This window comes from Echinops telfairi, unplaced genomic scaffold (genome assembly GCF_000313985.2).
Source record: "Echinops telfairi isolate 266 unplaced genomic scaffold, ASM31398v2 ScPeMD7_11;HRSCAF=52, whole genome shotgun sequence".
In the NCBI taxonomy this organism is placed as follows: Eukaryota; Metazoa; Chordata; class Mammalia; order Afrosoricida; family Tenrecidae; genus Echinops; species Echinops telfairi.
This window is the reverse complement of record NW_022103908.1, coordinates 17,082,419-17,104,915: the sequence shown is the minus strand read 5'-3', so window position 1 is coordinate 17,104,915 and position 22,497 is coordinate 17,082,419. Positions and strand designations below refer to the sequence as shown.

General features: G+C 36.6%; 1 protein-coding gene across 8 annotated transcripts in view; it reads right to left on the bottom strand.

Moving 5' to 3' along the window:
* PCDH9 (protocadherin 9) overlaps nt 1-22,497 on the bottom strand; it is a 1,095,802-nt gene that overhangs the window by 1,060,484 nt on the left and 12,821 nt on the right. The window contains exon 3 of one of the 8 annotated variants that reach the window (XM_045287205.1): nt 1,928-7,021. The exons of the other annotated variants lie outside the window; for them this stretch is intronic. Within the exon in view, the coding sequence (XP_045143140.1) occupies nt 6,923-7,021 (99 nt within the window). The 3' untranslated portion in view covers nt 1,928-6,922. Of the gene's footprint in view, nt 1-1,927; nt 7,022-22,497 lie in introns of those variants that run through there. 8 annotated transcript variants of the gene reach the window in all.

Below are 22,497 nucleotides of genomic sequence, written 5' to 3'. Positions count from 1 at the left end.
TTAAATCACGTTTGTATGTGCAACTTCCAATTTCTCTCATTCTTTCTCCTCCCACAAAGCATCACCTTACAAACCTTCTATTCAGAAGGTTGTAAGTACAACATTAAAATCACATCAAATTGTGACACTTTAAATTTAGTAAGAAACATATACCCGTTAGAGAGGTATTCACTAACTAGTTATTAAATAAATGAAGTTTAGAATCTCACTACATTTTTCTGACAGCCCTAATACTCCAATATGAACAAAATACAAGAAGTATTGATTATATTCAACTAATTTGAAAATTTGCATTTATTTATAAGTCAGATAAGGAAATGGCTATTTATACATTTGTAAAAACTAAGTGTGTACGATTCTGTCCTGGAGGAAATGTACTGAAATATCAAAAGCAGGTATACTAAAATTAATGTCCTCTGTGTTTAATATTTGGTTTAATAAAAAATTAATAATATTTCCAAAGATGCTGCCTATTAAAATTTTTAAACCAAAATTTTTTTAACTTTAAATGCACTTGAATAATATATACTATTATTCAAATACTATTGATATATACTATTATTCGAACACTACTAAGTAATTATAGGTATTAAAATATCTTAAAATCTGATTGCATAATAGATAAGTAGTTGATGATTTATAGTACATACCATAAAATTTCAGGTTAATTCAATGTAGAAAAAGTATTGCTTTAATTTTTGTACCTTAATTTATATACACTAATGTATTAGTCTATACCATGTGCAAGATTATATCTATATTTTTATATATTAGCATATGAATATATACCCATATATATCACTAGAGTTAACTTCATTATGAGTGGTCAGATAAGTAAGAGGATAGGCAAAATTAATGTTGCTTATCAGAATATAGTGTGAGGTATGAAATCTCTTATTTTTTATTTATTTTTATAAATTGCAGCTAATAATGACTAACCATGCCTGTGTGTATCAGAATGATTGGAATAATGTATTGTTAAACAGTTTTAATATATTGAAATATATATACTACATGTGAACAAGAAAAAGTAGTCAACATGTTAGTGAGGAATACTAGCTTATGAAAAATATTAAAGAGGAATTGGATTTGATAAAACTATTGAATATCAGTAAAAAATGTCAAGAAATGAATTAAAGGAGACAATATATATTTGAAATCAGCTCATCTCTCTCTTCTCTTTGTGGTGCCCGCCTACTGTATATTAGCTGAGACAACAAAGGCGTGGAACATGCATTTCTCTTTGGAAATACCCACATGGATTTACTCAAAGAGGGCTCAGAGGGTGACATTAACCACAGTAGTGAATTCATCAGAGCACAAGGCTTGTCATCAGTGTAGAAATCTAAATTTTGTTACTAAATAAGTGAGTGTTTCCCTCAGTGAACGCATCCAAAGCAAACATGGATATTCATATTTACTGTATTTGAAAATCTGCTCTTATCTTTTTCAATGGCATGTAAAAGTAATGTATGCCAAACTCTCACTCTTTAAATATCTATTTAACTTCTGTAAATGGAGCATAAAAGGGTTTGATTAACAGTCCTACATATATTTTCTCCACATTAACTCCATGAAACTGCTTCCCTACAGTCTAGAATACACAGTTATAGTGCAAATTACTTGACATTCCAGTACTAAAATGTAGCCATAATGAGTAACTAGGGATTTGAGGGCAAAGCCCATTTACTGTGTTTTTGCCAAGGTTCCACAGGTGTGAGCAATTCATCACTTTGGAGAACAGCCACCCAATAAACAGGGGCTAGCTATTTCCCACTGCACATTTGAACTCATGTTTTACCAATATGATTTTACACAAGGACTCCTGATGAGAAAAGCAAAGTACCATTCCAACAAGTGTTCACAAACAAATTCAACACAAAGTCTCAACATTGTACAAAACAATTTCTGAAACTTTATTGTGAATTTTAAGGTACATTTAGTAAATGATGTTTTCCTTAATATAATTAATTAAAAATAAATTGGAAAAATGCACATACTAATTTTTTAAAAGCAAGGATAGGTACAGACTTTTGAAGCCGCAGTATATACAATTATATAAGTGCAATAAGCTTCCAAATACATTAAGTATATAATTGTTTAAATAAATAGAATACTTAATTTGACATATGTGAGTCATATTGATTACACCAAAAATGCTTTACAAAATGTAGCCAAAATGGAACATTATACATTTTGATATACAACTTTAAAGATGCATTATATATTTATTACTTAATTCAAATCATAGTGTACAAAGGTCCATTTTAATAAGGACAAATTTTAATTCTGTGTTCAACACTCTTCAGCAAATATTGATAGTAAGATGCATCCTTATTATAACATATTACTAATTTCCCATTCAATTTAAATCACTAGGCATAGGGAGGAAAGAATTTTCTACCATTATTAACAGTAATAACTTTTATTGATAAATCATCCATATAACACATTGTAGTATTATTTTGGCTATTTTAAATATTCTAAAATATATCACCTAATTTTCAGCCAAATCAGTTTTGTATGTATAAACTTGATGTGAAATCAAAATTGAACTCTATTGCCACATTGAACTTCTTAAATAAAACCTACTCTGCAATATACTTAGGTTAAATAAGATCTTCACCAATTTCCAATCAGAGGAAACATTTCCCTACAACTCTTTAATAACAACCATTTATCTACAGCTTACTAGGAATCAAAAATTAATTTTATAATGTAGCAGTAGGATATACTGTATTGTGATCGATAACTACTGAATTAATGTGTTATAGGAAAATGTGACATCAGTGTTTTACAATTATGATCATTCATACATACAACACAATAAGGGATATATCTTTGAACCTCAGTTCATCATTTTGAGCATATAGTTGCATATGAGAATTTATTTTGGGTATCTAAAACTATGTAGGATTTATCATAAAACAAATGTGCTATTTTCCATTACTTTCACTTGGATACCAAAAAGGAAAGGCATAAAAGAACCAAGAACATACCAACCTATATTGAAGTGGCAAAAGGAGAGGGAGTACTTAATGATCATCCCCTAAAAATCATTCAGGCAGTAATGATTGAAACGATGCACTTTGCATTCAAATATGAGCAATGTGGTGATCTGCCTATGTCTACCAAACTGCTGAGTAATATCAAGACGTCATCATCCAATGACTACGAGTATATATATAATTTTTTTTAAGCAGCTGAACCTTAAAAGTAAGCTAAGGAAATAAGTTGTATGGTAACAAAGTTTGCATTTTTAGGAGACTACATCTAAAAACATCTAGAAAAACTACCTCTATAAACAGGCAAGACAAATTAAATTCTTTTAAATCTCCACAGTCCAAATCTTGGATGGTTGTAATGGAGCAGCACCATGTGTTAAAACCCAGTCAATCTCGCTAACTCACCAAGTTGCCTTTTATTGGTGAAAATGTAAAGAATATGCAGGTTGTGCACAAGGTATTAAAGAAGGCACACACAAATGCACAATGGTACCTACTGTTAATGCAGGCCATCAACCCGGGAAAGCTGAGCTCTGCCCTATTGACCTCGATGTCTGTTTTCATTCAAGGGAAATGCAATGAGAAGCATTAAGGTTCATGTTATGTTAGAAGGAAAGGTCCTCCTTTATAAGGAAGTGAGGTGCTCCTTCTGCCCACATGTGAGTGAGAGTCATGTGTATGTGTGGGAATTGATATTTATCCAGGATAATAAAAAGATCATATATAATTCAAATAACATGATCATCAAAGAGTAATCATATTTCTTGTCATGTAAAATGAGCAAGATTAATTAAGCAAATCGTAATGTCTTCTTGCTACTCCATGCTTTAAGACGTTGACAGTAGCAAAACAATGATTTGTTTAACTATAAAGTATGTATATGTTCAGATTAAGCTGAGACTTTTCAAATCTCTTGAATATGCTATCTCATAATGTGATATATAAAAGAACTCTTAACATCCTTACATTATTTCTTTCTAATATTGTGAAGTTAAATGAATTTTAAATGAAGTTTCATAAACTACAAATATACTTAAATTGGGTCACAAGTTTTTGAAACTTTAATGACAACCATTTCATTTTATCGATATGTTGTTCTCCATCATTGTTAACAAACTTTGTATTTTTCTGCTAATGGTACTATGTTACCTCCAAAGACCCATATACAATCATCTCAAATATAGGATGATGTACACATTTGCAATTTATCTCCTTTTTAAGTAATCACTTTAAATTTGTAATATTCCTGGTACTATGGTTTTATTTTATGATTCTAGGAGGTAATAAAGATTTCTTTTAAGAAGCAATCTCTAAAAACCTACTGCCCTAAATGTACTGATTTCAAAATTGCCTACATGAGGTGGGTCTCTTGAAGTTATACCAAATATTACATTTCAGTAGTGCTATACTTCATTTTTACTAATCTATACACAACATTGAAATGCATTTTGTGACTGAAAATAGAATGCAGGAAATAGAGGTGAATAGACTCTCAAAAAATGCATTGCTAAAAATCGAAAAATTAGCACCCCCTTCAAAAATTTATGTAAAAACATGTGCAAGCTCTTGCCAAGGCCAAGTCAAGGAACAGCAATTTTATGGAAGCACCAGTGGAGAAACACTCGGTGTGCTCTAAAGACAGGTAGAAATTGGTCAACTTGGGAAGAGCACATATAACATCAGTACTGGAAAATATTTTCATTCTGCTTATGACTGGTAAGCTTTGTAGTAAAAGAAAAAGAAGCTAAGAAAAATTCTTGATAGATTGGTGTTAAAATAATTTTTTATCATGATTTTCATGAAGGTGTAAAAATATCTTCAGAGACATTTCATATAAAGTAAAATGAATATGTTGTATATTAGCTATGTATGTTCAATGCATTAAGTCTCATTTTCTCTAGGCCCCTGAACTAAGGATAAATTTTCTGCAAATATTTTAAAACAGTAAAAGCAGTTGTCATTTAATGGGGGAAAATCATTGGCTGGTGATCTGTACCACTGCTTCATACATTGGAAAAGTGATTTTTGTGTTTGGTGGGAAAAGCACTATGTCAGCTTTATTCACACAGTTGCTTTCCACATCCTCTTGCCATCAACACTGCCCAAAGTCTGAAAGTGCAAAAGCTGGTGCCCCTTTGCCCCACCCACTGAATCACCATCAAAAACCAGTGTAAGAGGTTCATTCCACGGTTTTCATTTTGCCCAGTTCCATTAGTCCTCTTGGCTTCTTCCTCCGCTATCTAGAAGTGATGCACATTAATCTACACTTGTGGAGAAAACAAGGTCCAGGCTGGAGAGCTCTACACTGCTCAAGGCAGAAATCTCCTACACTAAGACTATTAAGGATGGCTCTTTCAATGTCACCTTGGATTGAGCCCTCCTGTCATAATCAGAACCAAAAGGCATAATGCCAGTATAAATATCATTACTGATATGGTGAGAGTTCATGGACAATTAATTTAGTTTTTCACAAAACCTTGCCTGTTTTGTCCCTTGATAAAGGAGAACTCTGGCTATACTTTTAGTAACCAGAAAGTTAAATCAACACATCATATTAGGCCACCGTACTTTCAAGCGCTAGGGTTTAGCTTCCAACCTCGAATGGGAACCCTATTACAGGTCTGGAATCTACTGTGGGAACCATAATAGTTTGACATTCTACTGTCTGAGTCTGATAGAAAGTTGGGTAAAACTGTTTGTTTTTAGGTATGCTCTAATTAAAGATGAGTCCTATCAAAATGCTATCATTAAACACACACACACAAAATACTTTTTGAAAAAGGACACTCTAAACATATGCAGAGACAAAAACTTTCTCCCACATGCGCATGCGTACTACAAATAGATTTCTATGATTGTGGAAGCCGTGGGGTTCAAAGCAGACATGCACAATGCATTTCTGCTCATAAGTCAGAAGAACACTTCCCACTATCCTAATAACTTCAGTAAAGAACATTCTGCTGTTTCACTTCACTGGTACATTAGTTAGGGAGTTTAGCTTTTTCTTTTCTGGTTGATGTAAACATGTGCCCTTACCGAATGTTTTCTTGCCTAATTAACAGCATACAATCGGCAGCCAGTCAACATTTTCAATACGGCTCTTTAATTAGAAAAACTGAAATCCTTCTATTAAAACTTATCAGGAAGAGTAGCCAGGATAAAGCTATTGTCCCAACAGTTCTCCTGTTAATCTTTAAAAAAAGAAAAATAAGGGAGTGCTCACAATAAAAATGTAAACAATGCAAGCTTCAAAAACACAAGATTTTGGAATGATAGGTCAACTTGAAACTCTTTTTGAAGGAGAATTCTTTCGTAAAAAAAAAAAAATTCTCCAGGAATGTGTCAGAATATATTTTAAATAAGAACAGCATTCATTCAAGTGACCCTACAATCCACATGCACTACACAGCATGGGCATAAATGATGAGCATGCTATTCCAAGAATCAAATACCTTGGCACTATGGAATAAGGAAAATCTCATTTGCTTCTGGAGCAGGGCAAGCTCTGCATTGGTGTCTCTTAGTTCCTTCTTGTTGGTCTTCAATTTTTGTGCCTCCCATTAAAAGTGCACCAACCTTACATAAGTGTTTTATCCAATCAGATAGATTATGATAGCCCATAATGGATACATTTCACTGGTCCTATGAAGTTAGCAATTGTAAGGGGGACTTTGACAGTCCAACTCATGGTTGACTAATTGACCAACAACTGTTAAAATTTTAAGGAAGGCATTAAGAATCCAATCATAAAACATGGGGCATTTAAGAGCACTGTGTAAAATAACTGGATATTTTTTTTTATGTGGGTGATAAAACTAGAAAACCTGCAGTAGGAAAAATCTGAACTTATATAAACCATGATAAAATAATTATGTACATATTTCTAAATAGACATGCAGATTAGTTATCCCACAGCATTACAGATAGGTGGGGGGAAGGCCCATGCTGATCTTAGCTGGCAAGTTTGTGCAGAGGTGGATGGTGGTTGGCACTTCTGACCCGTTCAGGAACAGGGGCTGGAATAAAGATTTGGAAAGAAAAGGAAAAAAAAAAAAAAAAAGGAAAGCATCATTCTAGTCTAGTGGAGAAGTAAGAACCAATTATTAAATTTTGACTCTCCCCCCTTCTTCAAGCTCACTCATTTGCTATGAGGAGTAACATTAAAATAATAATCACCATGAAACACTGTTCTACTTTGAGTTGAGCATAAGTGTTTAATCCACTGCCCAAATCCACTGTTGATAAACAGATAGTCAGCATCTTACTGCTTAGGACTGATGATACTAACGATGTACTGTTTGTGAACGTTCATTGTAATATGCGAAGAACCTAGCATACCTCCGTTATGGTTATGTTATTACGCTATGCTATAATATTTGTACAATAAGGCATCTTACATTTTTTAAACTTTTACACAAAGAATATAGTTTTGGCAATCGACTATTGATGATGAATGCAATTTAAAAAATTGAATCACAGAGGCAGGCTTATTTAGCAGCTAAGAACAATGTCTCTGGTGTCAGACTGATTAGGCCGGAATCCTGAGCTCACCATTTACTCCCCACGGCCAGCAAATTGACTTAGACTCAAATGATGCTATAGGACAGAATAGAAACATCCTGGTTTCCAAGAATTTAAAGCGTTACAGAAACAGACAACCCCTCTTTCTGACAGGGTCACTGGTGGGTCTGAACCGATGGACATGAGGCTAGCGGCTGAAGGCACATGTCACTAGGACTCCTTCACCTTATTAAATTGGTGAAAGGCATTTAACTTTGATATAGCTGTCAGGTCATAAAAAACCACGATGAGTCAATTATGACTTACAATCACTCTACAGAGAGTTTCTGAGAATAAAAATCACTAAGGAAACAGCCATTCTCAATTTTCTCCTGAAGAGCAGCTAACAGGTTGGAACCACTGACCTAGAGCTAGCAGGATGACACCTAATGCACAGCACCGCCACTACCCCTTTAGCTGCAAAATGAGGACACAAGTAATAACAGCACGTGACACATAGAGCAGGGTTTTAGATTTGGCGAGTTAATACATGTATGCACTGAAAGGGAAATAACGAGGGCTCGGCCAATGTTAGTTTTGCCATTATCTGTGGCAGTGAAAATATAGCATGGAATTCTAGTTCTAAACCGCTGAAAATTTAGTTTCTAGACAGAAAAAGAGGAGACAGTGGTACCAAAGTGAATATTGTGGGGTTTTTTTCTTTTTCACTGCCTTTGAGTCAATTCTGACCCATAACCACCTCACAGTGGCGAGTGGAACTGCTCCTTTGGGTTTCTGAGGACTAAAAACATAGCCTCACTTTCTTCCTGCAGAGCTGCTGGGGGATTCAAACCACGTTTGCAGTGGTTAGCAGCCCAGGGGGAAGCCCACGATGGCACCAGGGCTCCTTACAGAATCCAAACTAGCCCACACGTTGTTTGCTGTGGTTCATTCTGGCCAGCTTAAATACAGGTTTATGGGTTTAATAAAAAGTGATCGTCAACTATTTTGAAGTACTTGATTTTCTTACTCTTGATGTCATTCTACTGGATGGAGTGACTTTATAATATATACGTCATTTGTTGTTTACATTGTGGAGTACCAGGTGACACACAAATTAAGCACTTGTCTGTTAACTCAAAAGGCAGTTCGAATCCCACCAGAAGTGCCTCAGAGGAAGTTTTGAGGCTCTCCTGCTGCAAAGCTTGCAGCCATTGAAAACGCTGTGGATTGTGCAGGTCTACGCTGCAACACACAGGGTCATCTTGACTTACCCCCCCACTGGAGGGTGAGTCACGATGGGAATTTGTTTTGTTCATACCATATTTCATATTTTACTTAGTTTGTTGTGGTTGAGAATGCACACAGCAAAGCATCTACCAATTCAACCATGTGTACATGTTGCATGTTCAATTCAGTGACATTGAATACAGTCCTCAGGTTTACAGCCAGTCTCACTTTTTTTGGAGTGGTTTCTCCCACAATTGGATCCGGTATTGAAAACAAGACGAAACAACTCCCTGTTGAGGAGCTGACTCTGTCTCATAGCCATACTGTAGGACAGAGTAGCACGTCATAAGGTTTCTGAGGTTATAAATCATTATGGAAGTTGACTGCCTCACTTTTCTTGATTGAGAACCTGAAGGATTGGACCAAGCACTTCAGCAACACTATAGGACAGATTAATGCCTCTCCATAGGGATAGATACAAGACTCATCGTTCATCCTTGGCGGGCCGTGTAGGTTTGAAGTGCCGACCTTGTACTTATCAATCCAATGCTTAGCCCACTAAACCAGCAGGGTTCCTTTGATCCTATGTTCTCAAGAGAACATGATGTGTAAGGCATGCATCTCCACTAGTTTAGCTAAACTCTTATTTACTCTAATGTTGATTTTGCCCACATATGTCTAATAAATTGATTTCTTTTTCATACAGATCACTGCTAGGCACTATCTACACAAGGTCATTAATACACAAGCATCCAATTCCAAATCAGATGTCAGCAGACTTCATCTCTTTGTACTTTCACAATAGAGTGCTGATTTGATTAATCAAATAGCTGTGATTTGCTGCATTGTCCCCAGAATGGCTGACTCTGACCATGCTCCAGGAACTCGGGCAATGTGAAGTCTTGGCCTGGCCAGCTTCTCACCTTGCCAGAGACCGCTTACATCTCATTCCACCAATTACTGCCTAAAATAGCTGAAGTGCCTTTTATGCAAAATCCTTGGGTGTTCATTTGACACTAATCTAATTTGTTTTAGATTTTTTGTAATTTGCTTTCACTTGCATTAGCAATACAAAGTAGCTTTAGATTTTTATTTTTAATAACCTCTAAAATACCCTGGATTCATGGATTTTAAAAGATACTTCATTTGAAGAAAGAATGTGAACATTTAGAAAGCAGTTCATATACGTCAAGTTATATGATTACCCTTTGGTTGTATATTTATTTCATTCATGTATAACAGTCATGTTATACATACTTTTATCACCATGAAGAATATCTACATAACATGTAGGCATTTTTTAACATTAGAAATGTACAAACATTTGTTTAGTAATTTGCTTGGCATGTAGACTATTTAAATAAGTTAGAAGGACAAATAGTTGTCTCCCATGTTTTCTTTACTAAGGTCGATGATCAAAAATGAAAAAAGAACTGGCTGAAAAACGTTAAGTATATTTGTGTGGTCAAAAATGCAGCAAGTCACACACACACAAATGTAGGTTTATAATAACTGCAGGATTTAGCAGAACACAGGTTCCTGATGTAAGTCGTTGGAGGAATATGTTTAGAAAAAGAAAAGGGTTAAGGATAGAAAACTTTGAGTTTGTAAGAGCACCAGATTAACGGCCACTGCATAGGATGCTTATGAGCCATGTCGGCACCGTCAGGTAAGCTTTGGATTCTGAACCACAATGTCAGTAGTTCAAAACCACTAGCCTCTCTGTGTGTGAAAGGCAACAATATATGCTTCAGGAAAGAGTTACAGCCTCTAGATTCCTACATAGGATGGCTAGGAGTCAGAAGTCACTCTGGGGAATGGGCTTGGTGGGCATGTGATGCTGAGGGCAGCACAACTTGGGTTGCATACTGAAATTGGTCATTATAGACAAGAAGAAGCTCACGTTACTTCTAAAGCCATTTTATCTTAAAGTTATTTTTAATTAAACATTAGACTGTATGCATCTAATGTCTGTCTTGACTTTCCAGTTACAGATCTTCACTAAAGGAACATTTATATCTTCCCCTGAAAAACTCTAGAGTAGCGAACATCAACACAATGTATTATAGGAGGAGAGCTGAATGACTTCCCACTATTTCAGCCATGGAACTAAGCCATTACTCAGAATGTCCCACTTTAGCACCACCTCTGTGAGACAGGTCATTGGCACACTTGGAGGAACATGATACAGAAAGAACAATTTCATTTAAATGTACCTCACTGTGGAATCTGTTTGCCACCCTGTGCACCTGTATCTTAACCCTCTTCCCACTGGAAGTGTTTGGAAAACCCTCAGGAAGGCATCTTTGTTACAGTCCATTCATATTGCTATGAAATCACACAAACTATTATTGAACAAAAATATCAAAATGTGAAGCTATTGTTTCTCAAAATATCCCCTTTGAGGGCTACACCCTTCTGAAGGTGGTATTTCCATCTCGCTAAACTTTCCTCTGCTGATGCCTTTGAATTATGACGTTGGCAAAAAGTATTAAATAAACTAAGGAGTTCCAGGAGAATGAACAAATATGTGTTGGAGAAAGTACAGCCATAATGCTTCTCAGAAAGAGGGCGGTGAGACTTTGTCTCGTGTACTTGGGTATGTTTTAAGGTGGAATAGGTCCCTAAATGCACATGTTTGGTACAGTAGAGGCTCAGCAAAAAGAGGAAGAACCTCAATGAGAAGGACTGACCCAATGGCTACATCAAGGGACTCAACAAAGTAATGGTTATGAGTATGTCATGGGACTGGCCAGTGTTTTGTTGGACACAAGGTCGTTATGAGTTGGACCGAATCCACGGCACCAAATAATAAAACAAGCATTGCTTCAGGAACGTTATACTCTTCAATCTATACTGAGTCAAAATTTGAACATCTTCTAGGGATGCAAATCTAGCTCTCTTCCAATATGCTTTGAGTCTTAAAGAAATAAAAAGAAGTCTGAATGGGTAAAATCAGGACTGTAGGGTGAGAATCAGACAAGTGTTTTATTGAGAGAACTTGTCTGCAGCCATCCATTGATCACAGGGACATTTTTAGGTCCTGTCTGTTTGTGCACATATGAAATGACACCCTCGTTAGCACCACTTACCTTCCCAGCACTTGTTTCAACACATGATTTGTCTAGGGCTGTTTCAGGTATTTTTTTCCCACTCCTTGATGAATTAATTAGTTGATCCAATTTCTGTATCCAACTAAGCCAAATAAATGAAAAGGTTACCAAATTTATAATTTGGTCTTTTCAATCCCAAACTTGCTTTTCCTCAGCAATAGATTGACAGTTCTGCTGATTCAGATAATTCCTTCTATTTAACTACATTTTCTTTGAATAAACCGCCTGCAGTTGAAATCAATGAGCATTATTTAATTTAATTAGCTTTTCTAAAACATCTCCTGATCACGAAGGTACCATCAGTCAAAATTATAAGTGACATTTTCTAAATCATATTTACACATTATTGCAACACTATGTGTAATTCTCCAACATTCACAAATGTTGGAATACTAAATTCTTCTTAATGCCTTAGCATAAAAGAAAAAAATGAAAACATTTCTGAACTCTCCTAATTAGAGTAATATTATTATTAAATATTATGGTAACTATATACCTACTACTTTAAGTTGATAGCTTTTCATTCAAATGATAAACAGCATAAATTGACTTGATAGCCTACATTTCTGCTGTTTCATGATTTCTGCTTTAGACAGGAAAGTTAATTTTCTATTTCAGAGATGGGATAGACTTCAGAAATGATAACAGAAACATTGTCTTCTCAACACTACGGCAGAAGAGCGATAACAGAGATGATATAAACAATGGGAATATTGAAAATCATTCGCTGTTGCCAGAGACTTAACCATGTGATTGATTCTGTAATTGTTTTTCTTGAGCCAATATTAACATTGATTTGCACTGTTTGAACATATATCAACTAACAATAGAAAGAGGTTGGCCAGATGGGTATTGGGTGGAGAGAGGAAAATTATCAACTATGAAAAGTTTCCTCAAGTAATTTATGAAAACTCTTGTTTAAATTTACGTTCATCATAGGAATTAGAAAGATGACTGTGGGACACATCTAATTTTCAGAAGAGAAACTGAACCCTTCAGATGATGTCTATGATGAGAGGGAAGTATGGATGGCTTTGCAGAGAACAGTATTACAACCAAAATCCTGAAAATAATGTATATCAAATTTTGAAAGAGGGAAAAAAGAAACAACCCAACTATCTATTTTAATAATTTCTCCTGATTCATTTTCTTTGGCAAAGCAATGCTTAGGCACTTGGGCAAAGCACAGTAAGCTCGAAATGGAAACTCTGGTAAAAGCACTCCGTTAATTGTCACTGTCAGTGAGACAGTTCTGATTTCATGTGGAAATTGGCTTTTACACACACGGTAAGACTCCTGCGATTTCCATTTCAACCTTTATTTAAATCTAACGGACTCATTAACCTTAATCTAGCTTGTTGCTGATTCTAAATCAGTTTACCAACTGCTGTTATTTTTTTTTTCATAATATTCTGACATGGAGTAACATATAGTTACCTGATTGGTCACATCAATCCATACACAATTTAACTAAAAATTTACTTAGTATATCTTTATCGACATATTTAATTAACCAGTGCTATTTTGCATTTTATTCCTGAGCTCTACATATGTTAGTAGATTTTAGTTTGTAGCTCATTTAAATTGTAGTCATTACGTGGTGATGGTTGCCCAAGCTTCCACAGAACAGTTGGACAGATCCTTTTAGAGTTAGGCTCCAGCTTGATGGTTTATCACAGAAGCCTAATTGCAATTAAAATAGTACAATTTTCTGGCAGGAAAGACGTATCTTCTTAAATCTGTTTGCATAAGAATGCACAGGTGAAGCATCATGCACATTATTTTTCAAAAACAGTAAACTATGCTTGAACAATGATGGTGAGGTTCTTGAGATGACCTACTGATAGAAGCACCTCGCCATCTGTACATGGGGACTTGGGGGTTGGTTAAGTAAATTAAAATAGCATAGTCTGTCTTGCTTGAGATGTGAAATCGAGCGGTGGCATCGTCTTCCATGATGCCAACATCACCAAAACCTTAAGTATGAGCTGTCCGTCAATTTTAGAGAAAGTATGTGTATTAAAGGTCTCTATTTTCAAGGTTTGTGCCACTGCATCGATTCCATGAAATATTGTGATAAATATTCATAAGGCAATGGACTTGCCCAAATCAGAACCATCTGGAGGTAAGAGCCAATTAAACCAAACATTTATTTCAGCTAGGGTTTAATGTCTATGTTCTGCATCTATGTTAAGCTTATGTCTTTGAAAGGCTGAAGTCTGAAATACTCTTTTGGAGAATATTATGAATCAAAATCCCCCCTTTCAAAATAGATCTCTATATATGTGAAACTGGATTTTTTTAGAGAATCCTTTTTTTTTTTCAAACTTAGATGATAAGTCCACATTTTCAATATATGCCAGGCCTTTAAAGTGATTTCTTTTAATATAGCAAATATGCTAATCTCCTCTAGTTACAAAAATGAAGTTTCACTTGCAACTATATTTTATTAACACCTTTGCCTCTAGAAAGAAGTGTGATTTTAAGGATGAAAAAGTACATTTCCCTCTAAATTAACTGAAGGATAAATTTTAAAGTTGGCATTTTTATAATTAGAGTAATAGATCTTAAAATTGTATTACTTCACTGAAGGATCAAGTCTCCAACACTGGTTTTTAAATATTCCTCTTCTATATATTTCAAGCTAATTATGGCATCAATTTAAAACAGGGGAACGCTCATATTTTAAAAGAGGAGAAAGAGCTGTTCCAAGAAAAAAGTATTTTGTTTAAAATCACCTGGAATCTTTTAAAGCAAAGACGATGATACTCTTACTTTGTTTTAAATACCCATTGTTTAGTACTGTTCTGATACATAGCAGCTATATAACAAATGTCTGCTGAGTAATTAAATTAACTCCAACAAAATAAAATCCGAAGGAACACTAATTTATATACATATTAATGGATCACAGCACTGGCCTTCAGCCACAGAAAGATCTCATCGTGACACATCAGAGAATAAGACAATGGATAACAAGTGTAAAAATAAAGGATACAATTACAGAATACGTTTTGATATCCATTACAGAAAATGCATTATGGTTCAGTAGCCTAGTGATAAGACTAGATACTGGTTCGTTGTAAGCCTTAGAACATTCAAGTAAGGGAAGTGCCAGCAGGTAGGAGGAGCTCATCCAATGGCTGACAGGGGGAAGCATCAAGTGCCCTCTGTTCAAACAGAGGAAGACCTAAGTGAGGCTGCAGAGAAAACCTCATAGAAGAACTATTGGATCGTTATCTGAATTTACAGAGACGTCCTTGGAAGCACCAGCAGTCTTCATGATAAGAGCCGGTAAGGGACATCATGAACACATGCAGTCTAAAATGGTAAATACTCATTTCCATTTAGCTAAAAAGTATAAAGAAACCTATATTTCATGCCATGACAATATTAAACATTTCAAATAAAGCAATGGATCTTTGTCCTTAAAGCCTGGTCCTTACCACTGAGCATTTGTGAAACACCTTAATCTTGTCCAATTGTGTCGTGCTGCTCACTTTAGAGGCATTGAGAAGTAAGAAAACTAGCACTTTTTGAACATCTACTACTGAGTGCCATGCTACTACAAATGTCTGAGGTCTGCTTCTCAAGGTCCATTGCAAATTAGATCCCTGCCTCTCTCACCCTCCCTGTGCTGTAGGACGGTGATTACAGCTTAGTATAAATCCAGCAGTGGTTGTTTGGGGTTCACTGTCACAGAGTTGGCCCCTACTTGAGACCACCCCCCTGCACAACAGAAGAAAGCTATGCTCTGTCATGTGATAACCCCATGCTTCGTCCCGAATGACACTTTTGTAGCCTAAAGGAAGTCACTCTACTTCTGTCATGTTTATTCTACTTGCTTAAACTTTTCCAAACAAAATGAATGAGTCTGCCGTGGTCATTTTTTTCTTTGCTTTACAGTATTTTATTCCCCCTGGCACAAGATCTACACAGGAAAGCCGAACAATACCCAAACCCAATCCAACCCTCAGTGAACTGCACGGAGAGGGTGTTAAAGGTTGATAAGGATATACACACTTCATTTCAACCTCCTATGTCAAATGCACCTAACTGAAATATAACTGCACCGATTTAATTTTTAGCTGATAAAATGGCTTGAATTAGTAGCAATCCCCCACTGTTTTCTGCTCTAAATCTGAATCATTAACTGTATCTTGATTGTGTCAGCTGTTCCAATACAAAGCAATGGATTTAGACCCAGAATACTAAGAAATATTGAGCTACTATGACACTGTACTACTGTCTCATGGATGTTATATTACTCACATACTCACATATGGTGACTTTGCGTATTTAGGCATAAAAGATATTTATAGGTGAACACAGATTATTTTAAGTCATGAGAAACAGCAAAGCCATTGGTTACTTTGTTTCTGCACTAAATGTGATTAATTCCAGAAATATGATCGATATACCCTGATACCTTTTAACTAGTTTGATTACACCCCGGATGCCATTACTTCAACAGATATGCTTTCGAGTCTATGGAATAATTGGAAGCAAGAACCAGCAGGTTTCAAATGACTCCTGCTGTGTTAAGTACTGGCTGTGAAACAGATTCACTCTCATATATGCTGTTCTGTAATAGGAGTGATATATAAGGTGAAAATCCCCACACATTGGGGTGCTGGGTGGGGAGAAGGGAGGAGGAGGTTGCTATGGGTAATCGACCGACAGGGAAGTAAATTAATAACAAATACTAAAACGAGCAGAATAATTTTAAAGCATGACATGCAAGGGAAAATGGTAAAACACTCCAAATGAAAGATGATGCAATTACACAAACAGGGAACCATAGAAACTAAGATCAAAATAAAACAGAGCATCTTATCTGCTGTACTCTGATGCTGCTACAAAGACCAACTTTTAGAACTTCTAAATAACCAAAACCAAAAACAAAAGACAGATAATGCATTAAACCCAAACCAAAAAAGCAGACATGGGTTATATAGTAAAATATATAATACAGATCAGATTTGAGAAAAACTTTTAAAAAAGTAAAGGAGAGCACTTTCAGTGACACAGGGGGGCCTGTCCCTGGCAGCCTATACATACCCTTGGACACGAGGGACAGAGCAAAGAGCTGTCGTCGAGTGTGTGCCAACCATGGGCCAGATGTTTACATGGCCCGGTTTATTCAATCACATAACAACCTTTGGATTAGGCGCAGTTACACTCAGAGCTCAAGAACCAGTACTTTTAACACAGATGCTCAATGTCACATACAGTATATCATCAAGTCATTTTTCCTAAACCAAATATCAAACCACTTGTCATCGTCTCAGTTTCGTAAGCTGAGAAAAGAATTAAATAGGCCAAATAATCTCAAAGGTCCATTCGAGACATGAGAATGGAAACTATTTTAGGAATTTCTATTACACACCAGATTTATCTTTCTAAAATTACTATAGGACCTAGACACTGCATTAATCATTACTCAATTATTATTTGGCTTCTCTTTTTAGAATTTATCTGTGATTCTAGGATGATGTCTGAATGTCTACTAAGGAAAGTTTAATATAATGTCTTAAAAATAATTCACTAGCAAGCTGATAGAGGAATCCTGATAGTGTAGTGGGCTACACGTTGAGCTGCTAACCACAAAGTCACCAGTTCAAATCCAACAGCTCCTGCACGGGAGAAAGATGAGGCTGTCTGCTCTGGTAAAGATTTAAAGACTCAGAAACGCAATTCTACCCTGTCCTGTAGAGTCACTATGAGTTGTAGTCAACACCATGGCCGCGAGTTTGATTTGGGTTTTTTTTGTTTGTTTTGTTTTGTTTGGGGTGGGGGGCTTTGGATAGCAAGCAGATGAAAAACTAAACTTTTGATCATTGTGCTTAGAAGTAATAATTCAAAATAATCTAAACATCCCAGCATATAAATAAAGACATGTAGAAGGAAGCTGATCCTGGTGGGGTTTTGTTTTTTTATATTTTCGTAGCTCACATCATCCCATCCCATTATATCCCAATATGGGGGGAAGAATAAAAAACTGTTAAGATAAGCAGACAGACTGCTGTATAAGAAACAAAAAAGAATGTAAATCACAGATACCACTGACTAAGTACATCCATGTCAGCACTGCCAATTCTGTGCTTCACGCACGGCTCTGTATGCAGAAATAATGAATGAGTTAAAGCAATAATAAATGATATAATGATGTAAAGTATATATATACATATATATTTATGTTGAACGGCAGAGTCTGTATATAAGAATGTCTCTACTTATTCTTCCAAGGGACTAAGGGAATGTCAGTGTGGGTCTTCACAGGACAGCCAGAGATATGCATCTTTTAAATAATGGAGCGTTTGCCAAGGATATTATAGTTTCTTCATGTGGAGAGGATGGGGACTTCTCAGTCTCTCTCTCTCTCTCTCTTTCACACACACACACACACACACACACACACACACACAGCCAATCAGAGCTTTGTCATCAAGTCCCAGCTGTTTCAGAGAATCATACAGAAACAGCTGGAGCTAGACAGTCAGAATTATCTCTATACATTCTTTCTTCACTTTGGTCTCTGTTACATGGATAGCCTTTATTGGGCTTTTGTGTGGCATCTGCGGATCACATGTTAATATGGTCCTATGGTCTATGGAAGGAGCACAGTGACTCAGTGGTTAAGTGCTTGGCTGCTAGCTGAGAGCATGGTGGTTTTAAACTCCTCTGCAGGAGAAGGCTATGGCAGCTGCTTCTATAATGATTAAGCCAGTCCAAACTCACCGCCATCAAGTGAAATCTGGTTCCCTGGACCAAGTATAGAGTTTCCCAGGTTGCAAGTCTTCACAGGAGCCAATAGCCTTATCTTTCACCTACAGAGAGACTGGTGTATCTGAACTACTGATCTTGACCTTGGAAACCCTAGACTCTGTCTCTGGGGTCATTAAGAACTGGCATGAGTAGATGGCAACGGGTTGCTTCCTTCCTTGCTCCCAATTATTTCTGGTCCAGTGTTACTTAACAAAGTTCTGCTGGGGCGGTGAGTTAAGGGCTGGGTTGGTAATGACAAGAGCGGCAGTTCTTCACCACCAAGGGAAAAGATGAGGCTGTCTGCCCTTGTAAAGATTCAGTCTGCAACCCTAAGGAGCAACCCTGCTCCGTCCATTATGGTGGATATGAGGTAACTCATGAATAATCATATGGGTACACGTAATTGCATAGTACGTATTACAACCTAACAAACAAGTAAATGAGCTCCAATGCCAAATAAAGGAGTTCAACAAAAATAATGTCTGTAATGGGAAAAAATGTTTCCAATTTAGATATAGATTAAAAATAGTGTTTTTCAAGCAAAAGTAGGCCACACATAGGAAAGAAATTTCAGTGGAGAGGATAGGGTACTTTCTAGTCCAGAAAAAGAAACCACTGGCTTCAGTTGGGTGAACTGAGAAAACGCACTTCAGTTTTCTGAAAAACAGTTTCCAAGTGTGTTGTTGACTAAGATGCCCATGCTTTCTTTATATAGCTGCTAAGTAAATACAATGGAAAATGTTACACATACATAAAGTACAATCCCTATAAAGCTGATCTCTTGGGTTAGGTTGACCTGTATTGAATTTCCGGTCCAGACATTTTTGAGCATTCAGTTGCTAACCCACAAGCTGCTCAGGGAACAAAGATGCGGTCGCCTACTTTTGGAATGATTTATCATCTTATATATCCCACGGAGATGCTCTACTATGTCCCTGAGGGTCACTACAAGGAGACGCTCTTGTAGCTTCAGTCTTCGAAGTGCAAATATAAATAAAGCAGGGTCTATAACACTAAGATTTCATAAATTCTGTTTAATCAGTATTCTTAAAAATATATCAGTATTTGGCTTGACGGAGTAGCCATTTGAGAATGAATGATCCCTAGGAGCCAGGATCATGTTTTGAACAACCTGAAAATATACTCCTGGGGTTGATCCTGTCTCAGCTGGAGAGGGTGCCAGGCCCCCGCCAGTAACAGATGGTCCTGCAGGAATAGTTTAAACCCTAAGGAGCATTGCTCCCAGTACCATCCAGAAGTCAATAACCCTTAGCTAAAGCAGAATTTAATTGCCTAAAACAGAGACTTGAGGTCTCAAAATGATTTTGTCTAATTATTACCATGTTTAAAAATCAATCAATGAACTGAACATGTATTGTCACCACTGTTCGGCAGAAGATCACACTGTCATGACCAAAGCTGAATAAGTTCAATCAAACTGAAATATCCCTGAGATCATGCCCGTGTCTACAGAGCTTAATGCAGTTTTAACACTCCTTTCATTGTCAAAGCAGAAATAAAATGGAAATTTGTTTTCATTAAAAATATATATATACTAACATCTCTCTTATGGTAGGAACTATCCATATGACTTGAGAATGCATTGGTATATATATATATATATATATATATATATATATATATATATATATGAAATCACAAAGCTAATGTTATTTCTTAACTTTGAGAAACACATGAGTAAGGAAAAAAATCTTAAAAATTAAAAAGGAAAAATATATGAAAAAGTAAGTCAGAATAAATAAGAGCAGTTCCATTTTTGGAAAGAAAGCTGTATTTGCAAATGTTTGATACTTTATGGATGCTTGAGTCAAATCTGGGTGTGTGTGCTTGTATGTGTGTTTATTTTAATGAAAGATATGCTGAAAGACTTTTGTGTCACTTGAAAATCTATCAAGACTCTGAAACAGCAGATATCTTTTACACAATGTAAGTGAACACGTTCTACCCAGTGAATGACAAGTTGCCTGTGCAGGTGTGTGTACCACCAACAACACACAGAGAGGATGGTCATTGTGATTCATGGTTTCCAATGTGAAAATCGGTTCAATAACAGGAATATATGACACAGGGGGGCATCAACTCAGAGCTCACTCCGTATTTTCTCCATTTGTCACTTGTGCCTTCTACAAAAAAGGTCCCCGCAGAATCCTCTGTAGTCGTGTATTTGAGCATCCTCAGCAGGCAGCTGCTGTCACAGGGAGTACAGATTGGTTGCAGCCTCTGAATCCAAAAAGCACCAGTAGTTGTTGTTCTGCCCGACCCCCCTCGGCCCCACCCTCTAGAAAAGGTCTACTAACAGAACTACTGTCAGCACAAGGCATTTTCTCCCTATAAAAGGTACAAGTTCATTTTCTAAATCTTTCTGGATTTCAAGTCTTCTATTTTTTTAGGTTTGTGTCATGTGGAAGAGAGAAAGAAAAATAAATCTCATTCACTGAATCGCAGTTGCGCGTGCATACACACACACACACACACACACACACACACACACACACACACACACGTTTTGTTTTCAAAATCACTCCCCTATCATGATTCTCAGCATCCCACAGCAACTAACTGCAAGCTGTGCATAGATTATATACTTTTTTCCTAGTAGCCAAAAAATATACTATTAGTAAAATCATTTTTTAAAATATGCATGACTATTTCCAGACTCTTATCTAAAAAGACCAGTCAGAGACAGCAAGCAGTGAAGAATTGCAAGGTATTTTACAAACACTGTCATAAAGGTAAACATACTGAAACCTATGTCCCTCTGGATGAAACGCTGTGCTGCAAATACATACTCTTAACAATGGAACCAAGATGTATCCTCAAAATACAGTGAGGGGGAAAAGACTCAATAGCAATTCCTATGAAGATCGAAGCTAGGGTTTCTGCCAGGTTTACTGATGGAAGAGGCTGTGTGTAATCTGAATATCTTCTGGGGGGCAGTGAAGGCCCAATTGAGGCCATCAGCATTGCCACCGGGCAGCGTGAGCAGGTCTGTGTTATCTATCTGGAATATTGGAAACCATCAAACAGTAAAAGTGTTCATTCTTAGCCATGTGTGTGAGGTTCTTATTCTTTCAGATAGATCCAATGTTTTAGCATTTGGGGGAAAATACAGGCAAGACTAATTCCTTAGGCTGTAAATCACTCTAATGTGGAGGGAAATGCGTTAGCTAGTTGTACTACAAAGCCTTTGCTTCCTATTTAATAAGCACCTGCAATACGAGCAGTATACAAAGCTCTCTACTTTTTAAAACCCCACTTCATTTTCAGCACTGATTTCCTGCAATCTAAGCGCTTATGAAGGGTTCACTGTGTTCAGACAGATCTATGCAACATGTGCCAGAACTTCCCTGTCTGTGATGCCATTCATTTAGAGGTGAATCCCAAATTTCTATCACTGGAAGGCTTAGTTCTGACTAAAATAAATATTCTCAGGATGAAAGCCGAAGATTGGGAAGACAGTAAGAGGAGAGAAATAGATGCAACTGTCAACTGAATGACAATTCTTCATACCATTTACAACGGAACTGTAAAGAGCCAGACACCCTGCAATCCATGTTTCTCAATTTCCTAAATGGGACTAGAGCTGCCAAGGACCAGCGATTTGAGATTAACAAATAAGGGTAATACAGAGTGGAGAGATGACCAGATAAGAAAGCCAATCTGCAGAGGGCTACTAAAATGAGAGAGGTTACACAAAAATGATTTTTTTAAAATTGGCCATTCTGCCTGTAGCCCACGTAATTAAAAATCCGTATCAGTGAAGAAGTGGTGAAACCGGAGTGGACTTCTTTCCAGAGCAGAACACAGTGTGGGAATTGCGCCTGATCTGACCCTGCCATGCCGAGGCAAGGCACTGGGGG